Source organism: Lycorma delicatula, chromosome 1 (assembly GCF_047948215.1).
Source record: "Lycorma delicatula isolate Av1 chromosome 1, ASM4794821v1, whole genome shotgun sequence".
Classification (NCBI taxonomy): domain Eukaryota; kingdom Metazoa; phylum Arthropoda; class Insecta; order Hemiptera; family Fulgoridae; genus Lycorma; species Lycorma delicatula.
Window position 1 is genome coordinate 10614551 of NC_134455.1, and position 15395 is coordinate 10629945.

Below are 15395 nucleotides of genomic sequence, written 5' to 3' on the forward strand. Positions count from 1 at the left end.
CTGGCTTGAGATACTTCTACAATTTTTACTTTATAATATCATTGTAGTAATTAAATAACATAATTAATAAAATTGTTTCTCTTTTTAGGCACTAGCCCACTGGGATCCTTTAGTCCAGGAACATCAGGTAATTTATTTCTGGGAATGGACTGGAGCGGATTTACATCATACCATCTACCATCTGTAGGAAAATCACAGACAGATATCGATCCTGATTTGCTCAGATTAAAACCATCAAGAGAAGAACAAGATACTCAAGATAATTCAGAAGATACTAATACAACATCTGATGTGCTTATTACACAGACTCCAACTCTATGAAAATTGTTATTAGTAGCAATAAAGAGACTGTCTTTTTTTTTTAAACATAAAACTAATGGCATCTCTCTCCAATATGTTAATTTTATGAAAATACATTATTTGTTATATCAAAATCTTAAATTTAATCATTAAATAAATTGTTCCCAAAAAATTTTAAGAAAAACATATTGATTTTTATTTCATATTAGACTTGAAAATATTGTAATTTATTTATTAAAGTTATCACACCATCTTTACACAATTTAATGAATGTAAGGGACTATTCTAAACTGATTTCTGAGTAACTGGTAAAAAAAGAAAAAACAACCAAAATGAGAAAAATATTTTATTTTATACATAAATTCCTACAAATGCACATTACTTCTCCACATAGTTGCCATCCACATTCAGACACCTTTTGTTTGATGATACTAGCTTTTACAGATTCTCATTGAAGACTCCACTGCCAGCATACCGTGTCATCATTATCCTAATCCACAGTCCTCATTAGTTTCAAAGAGTCAGATAACCGATCAGACATCACAATGAAGAGACTGTTATTATTCAGGAACAATACCGGCGGTTGGGGATGATTGAAAATCTTCCAACGGATAGTAAAGCCTTTGTGCAGCCTATAGAGTGGGGTTATGATGAATAGTCAGCTAAAGAAGAAGAAGACTCTTTATGAGCATCCAAGTTGCTTTATTTCTGTTTGAGTCAGAAGAATCTCCCAAGTCTGAAGCTTCTTCAACATTTTACTACAAATGTTTATGAATTCTTTCAGAAAAATTCCAATTTGGTTCTAACACCACTTAATAACGACAATTTTTAAATAATAATTTCACATAATAAGAATTATTTCAAAGCCTTAATTGCTGGGTTCAACAGTGCCTGTTACATTTACAGATTTTGATCCTTCTCTTGTCCTTACACAATTCAGTCAGTTGTTTTAGTAATTCATTGCATAGAACTTACGAAAAATCCAGTCTGTCATGATCCTGCAAATCTTGTTCTTAAAATCTGTGGAAATTCAATTCTAAATTCAGAAGTTGAAAAACAGTGATTTGTTTGTTCAACATGATTTGTTCAAATTTTTATCAGTCATGATCGTATGTTATCCTTTCCTCTCTTGTTAAGATTATCACTGCTTTCAAAGTGTGTGGCATTAATCTCTCATATTGCTCTCACTTATAACATTTTTATCCTAAATAAATACAATTGACATTAGATCTTATCACTGCTTTATCTTTTCATTCTACAAAGAATGAATTGCACACGTAGAAACAATGTATGATAAATTACAGTTTGCAGAAGTGACAATCAGAATAGTATGTTTTACTGATTGCAGTTTTACCATTACTGACAGAATGGGAAGCAGACAGAGAGTGTAACATGTTGGTAGATTTCTTGCGAATACTGCACACGAACTGTGTTGCTAAGGCAACTGGCTTATTTTAGGTTTAGTGTCTGTAAGTGAATTTTGAAATGGCTCTTTGATGTGGTAGAGGGGAATTAATTTCTATTTATCAATTTTTATGTGATTCTGATTGTTATATGGCAATGTATGCTTTTGAGATCGATACTAGACTAACCATCTAAAATCATAACTTTTGATTTCTTACACCTTACTGGTGTTGTCAAGAATTTTTATAATTTAAGATAGTAGAATCAGGAAGGATCAAATAAGGCTTTGGATTAATAGCTTACAGTAATACAGAAGATTTTTATGACATGTAAAATTAATTTCGGTAATTTTGTACAGCAATTTTGTGATGTCTGAAAAAAACCCATTATTTTACAAAGATGCTTTTCTCTTTTATTTCATTCTACATAAAGTGAGGAAAGTTCATAGCAGATGAGTTGCAGATATTTTGCTGAATTAATTATTTGTGTTGTATTGAGCCATAACAGAACAAAATTACTTCATTTACAATAAAACTTCACTTAACCTAATCTATCAAATCTAGTCTAATTTCTGGAATATTTTTATACTTTGAAAACAGTAATATGCATTATTTGAAAAAATACACAAACAAAACATTACTCTAGCATTACTATATTGATGAGATCAATATTTCTGTATAAAGAAAAACAAATATCACATGGTACTCATATCCATCAATAAATTAGACTCCAATTTACATTTTCACAACAGAATATTAGTCACTCAACTTTCTTTATCCTCCTTATCTAATTTAGATAGATCATACTTTAAAGGCAGAGAAAATTCATTACTTCTGATGTACTTTCCCACAACATAATTATCACTCCAAAGGGCACAAACAACTTCCTACACATGTTACATCAATTAATACATAAACTTTGCCAGCCAACAACTATACTTAATTCAGTACAATAAAATATGTGGTACAGGTTTAATGGCTATCCACTTATAGACACACTATGCACTTTAGCCATCGTGCTACCTAAATGAAGACTAAATTTCTAATCATGCCTAGTAGCAGAAAGTAAATAACCCCCATTGATCAAATCAACCAAATTATACAAAATTGCCAACATTTTTATGGAAGGTGTTGCTTTCAAAACTAAAAACAAAATATACATGGTCAGACAGAACATAAAAAATTTAAAAAAAATGGCATACACAGCAATCCACATGTACATGGATTAAACTGGAGTGATTGCATTAGGTACTATAATGGACAGATTGGATGTAAATTATCCACAAATACAACATGTACAACCCACTTTATATAACAAAATCAAATTTTGCAAATCACCTTTTAGAAGGGGACGCAAATTAAAAATTAACCACAGCATGCTCATTTTGTACGTAACACACAAAAACAAAGATATATAAATAGTTAAAATTTAAGAACATGCAAAATTTGACAAAACAACTGCTGATCATCCACAACATAGATTGAATGTATTATTTGATTATACGCTTAATGAGGTTCCAAATATTTTTTAAATGTACCAGCAATAGCAGAATTGATAACACTACTGAAGTAGATGCTATTAATTAGCTCTACATCGTACTTAGGAAGAAAGACTTACACTTTTATGAAAGCAAGTTGTTTAATAATTAATAATTTTAGAATAATATAAACAATTTTGAATAATAATTTTGACCATTTCTAAGAAAAAACTTTTTTCCTAACTTTGGAAATTATGAAATTTCTAATACTTAAAATTTAATTTATTTTAATAGCCTACTTCATAGCCGATTAAGGAAATTGGTGTGCTTGGTCATCTGGCTTTGTTTTTGGGCAGAAGAATGTGTCATATTTTAAGAAAGATAAATAATTGAATGTTTTTAATAACATCTATAGCACACTAAGTTTAAAGTTATACAATTTTTATCTGTATATGAACTACTATATGTTAAGCCTCTTAAGAAACTCCTTAAGAGTTCTAAAAAAATCCTGTTAGGAGAAGACTATTTCTACAATACTATAATAAATTTAAAAAAAAAGTTTAGATTCCTTTTTATTCATCATTAGTATCAAAATTCAAATTGAGAAAATAACCTTGGGGCAGATTCTGGAATAAATAGATTTGGGTGTGGCTAGGGCATGCCTCCACAGCTAGCCCCCCTGGGTGGTGTCTCTGAATGCTATTATTAGGTAACAAAAATTGATTACCTCTTCTGGTAAAAATGTTTTTTTTTTTAATAATGAAAATTGATCAAGAAAAAGCGAAAAAATATCAGCAAATCTTCCTAATTAAATTTGGTTTATTTCAGTTAGGCATCTTTTAAAGATTGCATACTTTCAACATTTACATTAAGATCTATAATATCCATATGCAAATTCACTCGATACGAGAGCTGGAAGCTTAAATATAAATTAAATTAATTAATTTATTGTTTATATATTATATTCAATTGACGAAACAAATTATCGTAATACGAAATAACCTTCCTACACAATAACAAAAGAGAAGTTGGCTTCAAAATCAATAAATCGCTAAAGAGGATTCTTTAGCGAAAAAAATCCTATATATCCTTTTGAATCCTATATATCCATATAGGATTCAAAATTCTTCTAATTTTGAGCTTTATTGTATACCATTTGAGTTGACCCACGATTTTGTCTATATGTATATTTAATTAGATTCTAATGTAACTTGAAGGCCAAAAAAAAAAATCATATAAAAGATTTTAAATGGATAATCGATAGTATTTTCAGTATCTATTTATTTGTATCGAAAATAGTTGTTTTAAGAGTTACTACGATACTGAATGAATGAAGGTATTAAATTTGATAAATTTATTTTATAATTATTAAAATTAGAGTATTAGACAAATTCATTTAATAAGAGTAACAAAAAGGAGAATTTATAAAGAGTGAAAATTATTTATAAAGAGTAAGAAAAATTTGAAAAAGTTTTATTTTTACAAATAAAAAAGGAGGAAATGAAACCCGAGTCTTAACATAAACAACACTATAAACATAATTTTTGTTTCCTAACACGCGATACATGATTTTAATCTGTTTTTTGATGCTGAAAACGAATATGAACTCAAAATATTTCTATCATCCACCATTTTTGAAAAAAATATTTAATTTTAATTAAAGAATTTTTTTATTTTTCAATGTATAGTTAGCATTTTAAGCTCCTATATGTATTTCGTTAGTTCATTTTTTATAGTTTAACTTTGTTAACATAATTTGTAAGCTATAAATAAACAATACTAGACAAAGTATTAAATCATATCATAGTCACATATTACGACGTCTTATCTAACACTGAAGAGTGAGCCTGCATGGGCAAGATTAATCATGTCTGTGCAGGTCAAAACATGTAGCTGAAACACAGCTGTGTTGTTTGTATTAAGCACTGAATTTAGGAATGAATTAATTTTGTTCAGTCTTGTTGCTGTCTTAAGTTTGTTAACAGTGCAGAGTCATAATGCCTCGAAATTGTGTAAGTGATGTGGATGCCTTTTGTTACGTATATGGTGAGTTTACCGTAAAATCAAATAGAAAAAACATTATATCTTTAACTAAAAAAGGCATATCATTTGTACTTTCAGTGTAAAATTGGTGATCAGGATAAGAAGTGGGCTCCTCATATAGTATGCACTAATTGTTCTGTATATTTAGGAGGATGGCTGAAAGGTACATGGAAGGCTTTGCTATTTGGTGTACCTATGGTTTGACGTGAACCAAAGTAAACCAAAAGTAACCGATTGTTACTTTTGTTTAACAAGTGTGTCTGGAATTTCTAAAAAAATCGAAACATACTATAAAATATCCTTCAATATAATCTGCAATCAGGTCTGTACCTCACAGTGAAATTATTGCAGTTCCTGAGCCACCTGTGAATGCAAGTTTTGAAAGCGGCGATGAAGAATAAGGCAGTACTGAAGAAGACAACAATGATTTTGATTTTGAATTATCATCCAATAAGCCGCATCTTATATTACAAAGTGAATTAAATGACTTGGTTAGGGATTTAAATTTATCAAAAAATCAAGCTGAACTGTTAGGATCAAGACTTCAAGGTTGAAATTTACTTTAAAAAAATACAAAAATTTCGGGCTTTCGAAGCCGACAAAAAGAACTTTCTCACTACTTTATTGATGAAAATAATTGGGTTTATTGCACTAATATTGATGAGATTATGTTGCACTTAGGGCAAGTTCATAAACCTGAGGACTGACGGCTTTTCATAGATTCGTCCAAGTATAGTTTAAAAGTGGTTCTACTACACAACGGTAACAAATATCCTTTGACACCAATCGCTTGTGGTATTAATTTGAAACATGCATATGATGCGATGAAAGACGTTCTTGAAAAAATAAATTATAAAAAACACATACCTGGAAATATCCCAACTCCATAGGGGAAGATACCCACCCGCCTTGTGATGTTCCGGTCGCCCCCCCTACGACAAAACCTGATGGGCTTTACCGGAGTCGTCTTTCGCCCTCTAACTTTTTACATCTCATAGTAATATGCCAGGCCTCGTTGGGATGCCACTTATGTAAATGCCTCGGGGAACATTTACAACAGTGTTTTATAAACTCAGCTTTTGCCTTCGTTGCAGACCTCATCCGGACATTTTGAATGTACTACATCGTTGCCCTCTGAACTAGCTAACCGAGTTGACGGAAGCACGAATCCCGCGTCTAGTTCTACATTTTATAGAGTCATTTCGTGTGTAAATGTCTCAAAATTTGAGGCAAATGAATAATAACATACCACCAAAAATGTTCGCCACAACGAAATTTATTCCTAGTTCCCTTAGTGAACTCAACTTTAGTTCATACCCCTGACTTTTGTTTCATTATCGACTCCGGTCTGGTCTACTACGGAGAGACGGACAGACCTCCTACTCCCACTCAACTCCATCACAGAGTTCCGCGTGACATTTACTTTCACTTACTAGTATCGTTGAGATGCCGCTACACCTCCCGGCTGCATGGGAATCCATGCCCTCAGCAGTGCAATCGCCATCCCGCCGACAGTGATGCTTGCTCATTCAAAACTGTCCTCGTCATAACGACACTACACCTCACGGCCGAATGGTTACCCACATCATCGGCAGTCCAGTCGTCGTTCCAACAGCTAACATTACTTTTACTAACTAACCGTGGTTCAATGCCAACGCGCCTACCTCCGGACAATCAACTACGCAGGCGGTCCCTAGCCACCAGGGGTGCTACTCTATTGTACCCTTTCAGCCGTTCTGCTCAGGGCGAGGAAACGGAGGAAGCCAGCCACGATAGTCCATTCTCTACGAGTCTTCCAGTTGACTCGCAGATCAAGAAAGGAATTCACTCTATCAAGTTCCCTAACAACTCTGGTTAGTTCAGCCTCGTACCGGGGACAAACTTAAAGGACATAGTTTACAGTGTCATCGACCCAACAATCCGGGCACAAGCCCGAATCAGCCAAATCAAACCTAACCAAACTATTCTTGAATGCACTATGTCCTGAAAGGAATTGAGTTGTGTAATGATTGGGGAAATCCACCTAATTGCTCACAGCTCCCTAACATTTGAAAATATACAATACGTGTATGGACCAGTAGAAGAATCGTTCTACCTAACTTGCCAAGAGTGAAAACCTGGTTTTCGATTTTTCGCAAACGCCCTGAAGTAAGAAGGCTTTTTAGAAAAATACCGCTTGTTATATTCCGGAGCTGAAATGTCAGTGGGTTTTATGTTGGCGGTCACAGAGACTGCCTCTTTCGAGACAGTTCTGTAGCCTCCGAAAACAGCTAACAATAGAAGACGCTGGGCTCGCAATAAAATGTCCCTATAACATTGGAATTGGTAACGATGAGCCCAGACAGGCAACCGGAACATATGTGATGGTTTGAAAGTTATAGCTATTTTGTTAGGCATGCAGTTAGGCTATACGAAGTACCTGTGTTTTCTTTCCGTATGGGACAGCCGAGTGTTTTGTTTGCGTATGGGATAGCCGAGCTAGGGATAAACATTATGTAACCAAAGAGGGAAGAAATGAGACAACTTAGCTCCAAATGGGAGAAATGTTATTCATGAGCCCTTAGTCGAACCCAAAAAAATGTTTTTACTCCTTTCCATATCAAGCTAGGACTAATGAAAAATTTTGTAAAATCAATGAAGAAGGATAGTACCGATTTTTTGTACATCAGGCTGAAATTTCAGGATGTAAGTGAAGGAAAAATAAAAGAAGGAATATTTGTTGGTTCTCAAATAAGAGAATTGATCAAAGATGTTGTATTTAACTCAATGTTAAATAATGTATAAAGTGCAGCTTGGGCTTCATTTAAAGACGTCTGCAAAACGTTTCTCGGCAAAAAAAATCCGACAATTACCACGATATTGTTAATCAACTTCTTACTTCATACAGAACTATGGGATGCAATATGTCTTTGAAAATACATCTCCTCTCGTCACATCTGCATTTTTTCCCGGACAACTTCGGAGATGTAAGTGACGAACACGGTGAACGTTTCCACTAAGACATTTCGGTGATGGAAAGCCGCTATTAAGGGAAATAGAATACTAACATGCTAGTCGATTACTATTGGATATTAATTCGGGATGTGCCTAAGGCTATTTATAAAATAAAAGCATCAGCAAAATCATTCTAACACAGGAATGACCATGCAAAATTATAAATTTTACCGATTTTAACTATATTTTTCCCTTAATTTTTTTTGAAGCGTAATTTATTTAAAACTAAGGGTGATAGAAAAACTGTATTTACAGGTCTGTAATGTACGCAAAAAAGCAATTCAAAAAATGGTATCACACTTAGAGAAACATTAAAAATGTTTTTTTTTTGTGTCAGTATAATTTATTATTTATGTATTATATTCAATTTACGAAACAAATTATCGTAATACAAAATTAACCTTCCCACAAAATATCAATAGATTCTGATGACCAAAATGTCTAATAATGGTCAATACCTCGGTTAGGCATGATTATGCTAAATATTTTATTATTCGCTGGTTCGTTCAAATAAATAAAAGTCTTTATTTCATTTATAAATTATTTTTTATGTGGTCTTTGAACTTGTAATTTGTATATATGTAACATTACTGTATTAATTAATTATACGTTGTTAATAAATACATGGTGAGTCTTTGAAGGATGGAGCAAGACTGAATAACAGTATAGCATTAGACAGATTAATTTAATAACAGTAACAAAAAAAGGGAAAATTTATAGAGTAAGAAAAAAGTGAAACATTTTTAATTTTTACAAATAAAAATGGAGGAAATGAAACCCGAGAATCTTAAAATAAATAGTCGATTTTATGAAGAAAAACTATCACATAAATAAAAAATATGTTATTAATATATATATTAAACATGTATGTATATCGTTATATTGCGATATATCGATATAGAATACACCTGACCACCACGAGAAACGTACTAACGAGTCGGGATTTTCCGCTAGTGATTGATACATTCCGGTGCTAAGATAAGGGGGGCGCCCACTCAGCAGACACACACAAATGCCATTTAGTAGGATAGGATATATATTTTCCCCGTATCAGGAAACAGCTTGCCTCCCTCTCTCTTTCTGTATGTGAAGTAGTTTTATGCATAAAACCATAAATCAGAATTCTTTTATAAGTGTGATATTACACATGCATACATATGTATTTTTATGAGGAAGATAAGGTAAGAATGATTAGGCAGTAAAAATATAAAATAAATGAAATTGCAAGGTATCATTCTTTCATATAAATTAAGATACATTTTAACTATTTTAAAAAGAATAATGAAGAAATAGCTCTACAAAAGGAGTTGTTCTGAAGCTTTGTGTCTGTGAGTGTGTATTTTTTAAAAATGAAGTTCTGCACTGATGGAAGTAAAGTGTTGCTTTAAAAATTGACCATAAAAATATGGATTATATTTCATAAATAAAGTTGTACAATAAATATTTTTTCTAAATTATGAAATTATTATTTTAGTTATGATCGGGCAATGATTTTTAAAAAATATCTTAATTTAAAAACGTTTTCTATAAATACTGCTTAAGTTACTGTTGGGAATGGTTCGGTGCACAATTTTATTTACCCTTAAAAACATACCATGCTGGGTAATGATTAAAGCAAGAGGTGTTTTTAATTGTATATGAAACAATAATTTTAACTCTAATTTAGTTAGAGTGACAAAGAGATTGACAAATATCAACTGACTGACGAATAGTATTGTTTGGATAAGTATTTGCCCGAAGCATAGTTCATTTAAAGAAAATGAACTATGTTAAAGTAACTAGGTTAAAGTAAATTTGTCATATAAGCAATGTAAATACTATTAATAAATTTAGATGCAAATGTCTGCATGTATTTGCTTCGGTATAAGAGTCAAACAACTTCCTTGAATGAATGATTAATTTATTGAAATCTGAATTGTAAACAATTAAAAACATGCAAAAATATACAGTAGGTATATTAATTAAAATCTGTACCAAAAATGTTAAATCAGTTTCAGTCATTTAAAAAATAATCATTCATTTTTATGATTTTAAAACAAAAAGATTAAAATCTTAAACAGATAAGTTTTATTCATTAATAGTTTGTCATCCGATAATAATCATAAATTTGAAGATTGCTTCATAGGATTAAAACTCAAGTAAGTTTTAACATATCTCTTTATGATTTTTTTCTTTCTAATATGATGATTTTAGACAAGGGTGTTTAAGAACCTGAAATTCAAACTTATAATTATTACTCAAAATTAACCTGGATGTTGTAAACCTATGTTACCACTCTGTTACTGGATGGATTCCTTTATTTTATATCATGCGGGTTAGTTAAAATAACAATTAATTTCTGTGATATCAATTTGTATTAGATATTTAATACTTCAATACAACTTTTGATTTTGGATTTAATTGCTAACATAGGTTTTGCACTGTTTATTTCATAAACAGTGAAAGCAGGGGCAGATAAATGTGAAGAATACAGAACAATTAGTTTAACTAGTCATGCATCAAAAATCTTAACTAGAATTCTATACAGAAAAATTGAGAGGAGAGTGGAAGAAGTGTTAGGAGAAGACCAATTTGGTTTCAGGAAAAGTATAGGGACAAGGGAAGCAATTTTAGGCCTCAGATTAATAGTAGAAGGAAGATTAAAGAAAAACAAGCCAACATATTTGGCGTTTATAGACCTAGAAAAGGCATTCGATAACATAGACTGGAAAAAATGTTCAGCATTTTAAAAAAGTTAGGGTTCAAATACAGAGATAGAAGAACAATTGCTAACATGTACAGGAACCAAACAGCAACAGTAATAATTGAAGAACATAAGAAAGAAGCCGTAATAAGAAAGGGAGTCCGACAAGGATGTTCCCTATCTCCGTTACTTTTTAATCTTTACATGGAACTAGCAGTTAATGATGTTAAAGAACAATTTAGATTCGGAGTAACAGTACAAGGTGAAAAGATAAAGATGCTACGATTTACTGATGATATAGTAATTCTAGCCGAGAATAAAAAGGATTTAGAAGAAACAATGAACGGCATAGATGAAGTCCTACGCAAGAACTATCGCATGAAAATAAACAAGAACAAAACAAAAGTAATGAAATGTAGTAGAAATAACAAAGATGGACCGCTGAATGTGAAAATAGGAGGAGAAAAGATTATGGAGGTAGAAGAATTTTGTTATTTGGGAAGTAGAATTACTAAAGATGGACGAAGCAGGAGCGATATAAAATGCCGAATAGCACAAGCGAAACGAGCCTTCAGTAAGAAATATAATTTGTTTACATCAAAAATTAATTTAAATGTCAGGAAAAGATTTTTGAAAGTATATGTTTGGAGAGTCGCATTATATGGAAGTGAAACTTGGACGATCGGAGTATCTGAGAAGAAAAGATTAGAAGCTTTTGAAATGCGGTGCTATAGGAGAATGTTAAAAATCAGATGGGTGGATAAAGTGACAAATGAAGAGGTATTGCGGCAAATAGATGAAGAAAGAAGCATTTGGAAAGATATAGTTAAAAGAAGAGAAAGACTTATAGGCCGCATACTAAGGCATCCTGGAATAGTCGCTTTAATATTGGAAGGACAGGTAGAAGGAAAAAATTGTGTAGGCAGGCCACGTTTGGAATATGTAAAACAAATTGTTAGGGATGTAAGATGTAGAGGGTATACTGAAATGATACGACTAGCACTAGATAGGGAATCTTGGAGAGCTGCATCAAACCAGTCAAATGACTGAAGACAAAAAAAAAAAAATTTCATAACATCCTTATAAAAAAATTATGTTGCTGGATTTGTCATTTGTTGTATGATGTTATGAGTAATGTAATATTTGATCACATTTTAAGCACAAAATAGACTTTTTAAAATTATCCTGAATGGTTAATTTGATTTAAAGAAAAATATTCTTTATTAGTCTTTAATCAATGATTTGATTTATCATTTTAGAAAATTTTCAGCTAGTTTGATGGATTAAAATTAACCATCTTCATCACATTTTTTATTTATCATAGGTTTTTGTCTTTCATTTTTTAATTTTTCAACATTTTTTAAAAATATCTTTGAGTTCCTCTCCACTTAAGTAGATATTGTTTTTCCAGTTTTATTTTTTGCATCTAATCATATAGCTCTTTTGTCAGTGAAAATACTGTTGTTGTTAATAGCGTCTATCTTAAAATGATTATAAAATCTCTTTCAAAATTTCACTGAATAGTAGTATGTTTAATCTGTGTTATGTTTGTCATTTAATATATTTTAACTTATTAATGCCATATTTAAAAAAAAAAAAATGCCAACACTGAGAGATGAACTGCACTAAGCATTTTTCACTAAAAGAGTTATCATGGTTTTGCGTATTATATCTTACGTCACAACCTTCAGTTTCCAGGAGACAACGTCTCAAGATGTACTCTGGTAATGCAGAATCATCAGATTTAGGAGATGCATATTACCATCTTATTCAGAAGTTAATGTTTTGTTTTTATCAAGTTTAGTGTGTTTGTAGATTTCATTTTAAGGCATGTTAAGATTTTAGTTTTTGTGTTCTAGGAACCCAAAAAATTTTAATTATAGTACAAATTTTTCATGTTGTTAATTTCTTTCATGAAACATAAGAATTAAAAAATAGATTTTCAGTTTTAAAATTTATTTATTTTTTAATTATTGTATCACTAAAGCTTGTTCCTTTACTCAATTTTCTGATTAATGTGGTAAAAATTACATCTTCTCATGTAATAGTGTTCTAAATCACCATTTTAAAGGCTTAAAAAGATTATAAGAATTTATATGAAAAAAGAATTTTAAATATTATGCAATCGCATAACTTTCCATGGATACTGAAAAGAGCTGCAAATGTATTCTAATAGATGTGGCACACAGTTATAATAAACTGATAATTACGCTTACCATAATTTATATTAATTGAGTCCTGATTATCTTGAAAATTGAGGGTGAATTTTATCTTTAAATGATTTACACTTTGTCAAATTTATTTATAAAAGAGCAGAGTTTTTTAGAGAAATATATTTTGGATCTTTATCTGGATTGTCTCATGGTATATTCCTTTGGAAAATAAAATAGTGTGAAATAAGAGTAAAATATGAATGGTCAAGACAACATTTAATGAATCAATTCTTGATCTCAAAGATGTAAAGAGAGGCGAGTGTGGCTTCTCTTCTGATGAGTAACCTATTCAGGCTATTGTTTAGTGGCTAATATCCAAGATAACTGATGTAACTTAAAGAAAAGATGTAGTTAAAAGAATGGAAATAAATTAGATAAAATGTCCAATTAATTTATATATGCGGTAAAACTTCTATTATGTAAATAAAATAACTGGAGAAAATTGTGAAGTTTTTGTAATCTGAAAGTATAAAAAATAAAGTGTAAAGTGTACAAATATAAGAAAAAAAAGAAGAGAATTATTATATTTTAAATTATTTAGTTTCTTATTCCATTAATAGATAATTATTAACTTAATCTAATTAGTGTTAACCAAAAAATCAGTCAGAAATAGTAGAACACTTAATAAATAAAATAAAGGGTCTTTTTTAAAAACTTGTTACATCTTCAGCTTGTCCAGTATTTAAAAAATTAAATACTATTTTAAAAATCAGGTGTATTACCATAAATAATAATACTTTGCTAGAACTTTGTAAAACTTCCTCTTCTAGTTATAACTGTTACTGGAACGATCCTGCAATTAAGTAAACAAAAATGCAGCTTTAAAATACAGAACAATATGTGATAATTACATGATAATGCATCTTTAAAAATTATTCTTATTATTTTTTAATGAATCTGATGTTTTATAGTGGCAGAATGACCCTACGCATCCTGGGATCACCAGAAGGCATAACTTGTAAGATGTGAGCCCCTTACGAGCTCATTCATACCAACAACACGTCTCAAATGCTCCAGACGAACATAATACACTTGTAACCTGTTGCAAAACATAATGAAAGCGATAGGCATGACACAACCAGCCAGCAAGGTGTGTAACGATCTTACCATTAACCTGGGCGGAAAGGCGGACACCTTCAACGCGGCGTTAACCTTCATTGCGTAAGGCAAACACGACGTGAAAATAAGCCAATAAGGCAAACAACATTCTTACAACCTTTCCTTTTTTTTCCTGTTTAGCCTCTGGTAATTACAGTTCAGATAATACTTCTGAGGATGATATGTATGAGTGTAAATGAAGTGTAGTATTGTACAGTCTCAGTTCCACCATTCCTGAGATGTGTGGTTAATTGAAACCCAACCCCCAAAGAACACCAGTATCCACAATCTAGTATTCAAATCCGTATAATGGTAACTGCCTTTACTAGGATTTGAACGCTGGAACTCTCGACTTCCAAATCAGCTGATTTGGACCAACCACCAGTAGACCAACATGGTGGGTTACATTCTTTCAACCTTTTTTTTATCCCCCCGCTCCCCCGGGCCGGACATACAGTTAAGTAAAACTCAGCCCAGGGGAGTGTCCTTTACTCTAAGGGGCCTCCCTACCCATCGGCAGTAAGACTGGCATGGTAGATCCAACCCCCGGTTGGATCTTTTAATTCTTTACTGCCTCCTGTAATGGGGGTACTTCATCACTGGATTCCCCCCACCGGTATCGGGTCTTTTCGATTGTATCCCCTAACCTAGTCTCCCTTGGAGTCCTCAATCGATCATCGGAACCGGCACACCTCGGCATGCCGGCTCTCCCGATTGGGGCTGTCGACCTTACCCTACACTAAAACCCTCTTCTTCTACCTTCCGTATCTTTGCATCGAAGCACTTCCTTCAAGTATTCCTCCACTTTCCTCCAGTTACTCTGCGACGTCAGAATATACGGTACTATATCCTCCGGCTCCATATTTGCAATATCAGCCCGAATACGTTGTTCAATTCATTCCTCACACTTTAAGATGGTGTGCTCAACTGAGTCCCGTTCAGCACAATATATACAGTCAGGCGACTCTCTCCTCCCAATTCCATACAAGTACACTTCAAAATTACCGTGACCAGATAACATTTGCGTCAGGTAAAAACTCGTCTCACCAAACCTTCTATTATACCATATTCTTAAATCAGGAATTAATCTCCTCGTCTAACCGGCCTTGACACCCAAGTTCCATCTGTCTTGCCACACTCTTAGTGTTTCATTTCTACCTTCAGCACTGTCACCGCCTTCATA

At 32.2% G+C, this 15395-nt stretch overlaps 2 protein-coding genes across 2 annotated transcripts in view; both read left to right on the plus strand.

Moving 5' to 3' along the window:
• Positions 1-425, plus strand: part of LOC142326232 (uncharacterized) — a 28402-nt gene extending 27977 nt beyond the window's left edge. Inside the window, exon 6 of the mRNA XM_075368575.1 lies at positions 89-425. Coding sequence (XP_075224690.1) covers positions 89-321 — 233 coding nt within the window. The 3' untranslated portion in view covers positions 322-425. The remainder of the gene's footprint in view (positions 1-88) is intronic.
• Positions 426-10233: 9808 nt separating this feature from the next.
• LOC142318034 (acyl-CoA Delta-9 desaturase-like) overlaps positions 10234-15395 on the plus strand; it is a 45962-nt gene continuing 40800 nt past the window's right edge. Inside the window, exon 1 of the mRNA XM_075354564.1 lies at positions 10234-10356. The gene's annotated coding sequence lies outside the window, so the exon portion shown is untranslated. The remainder of the gene's footprint in view (positions 10357-15395) is intronic.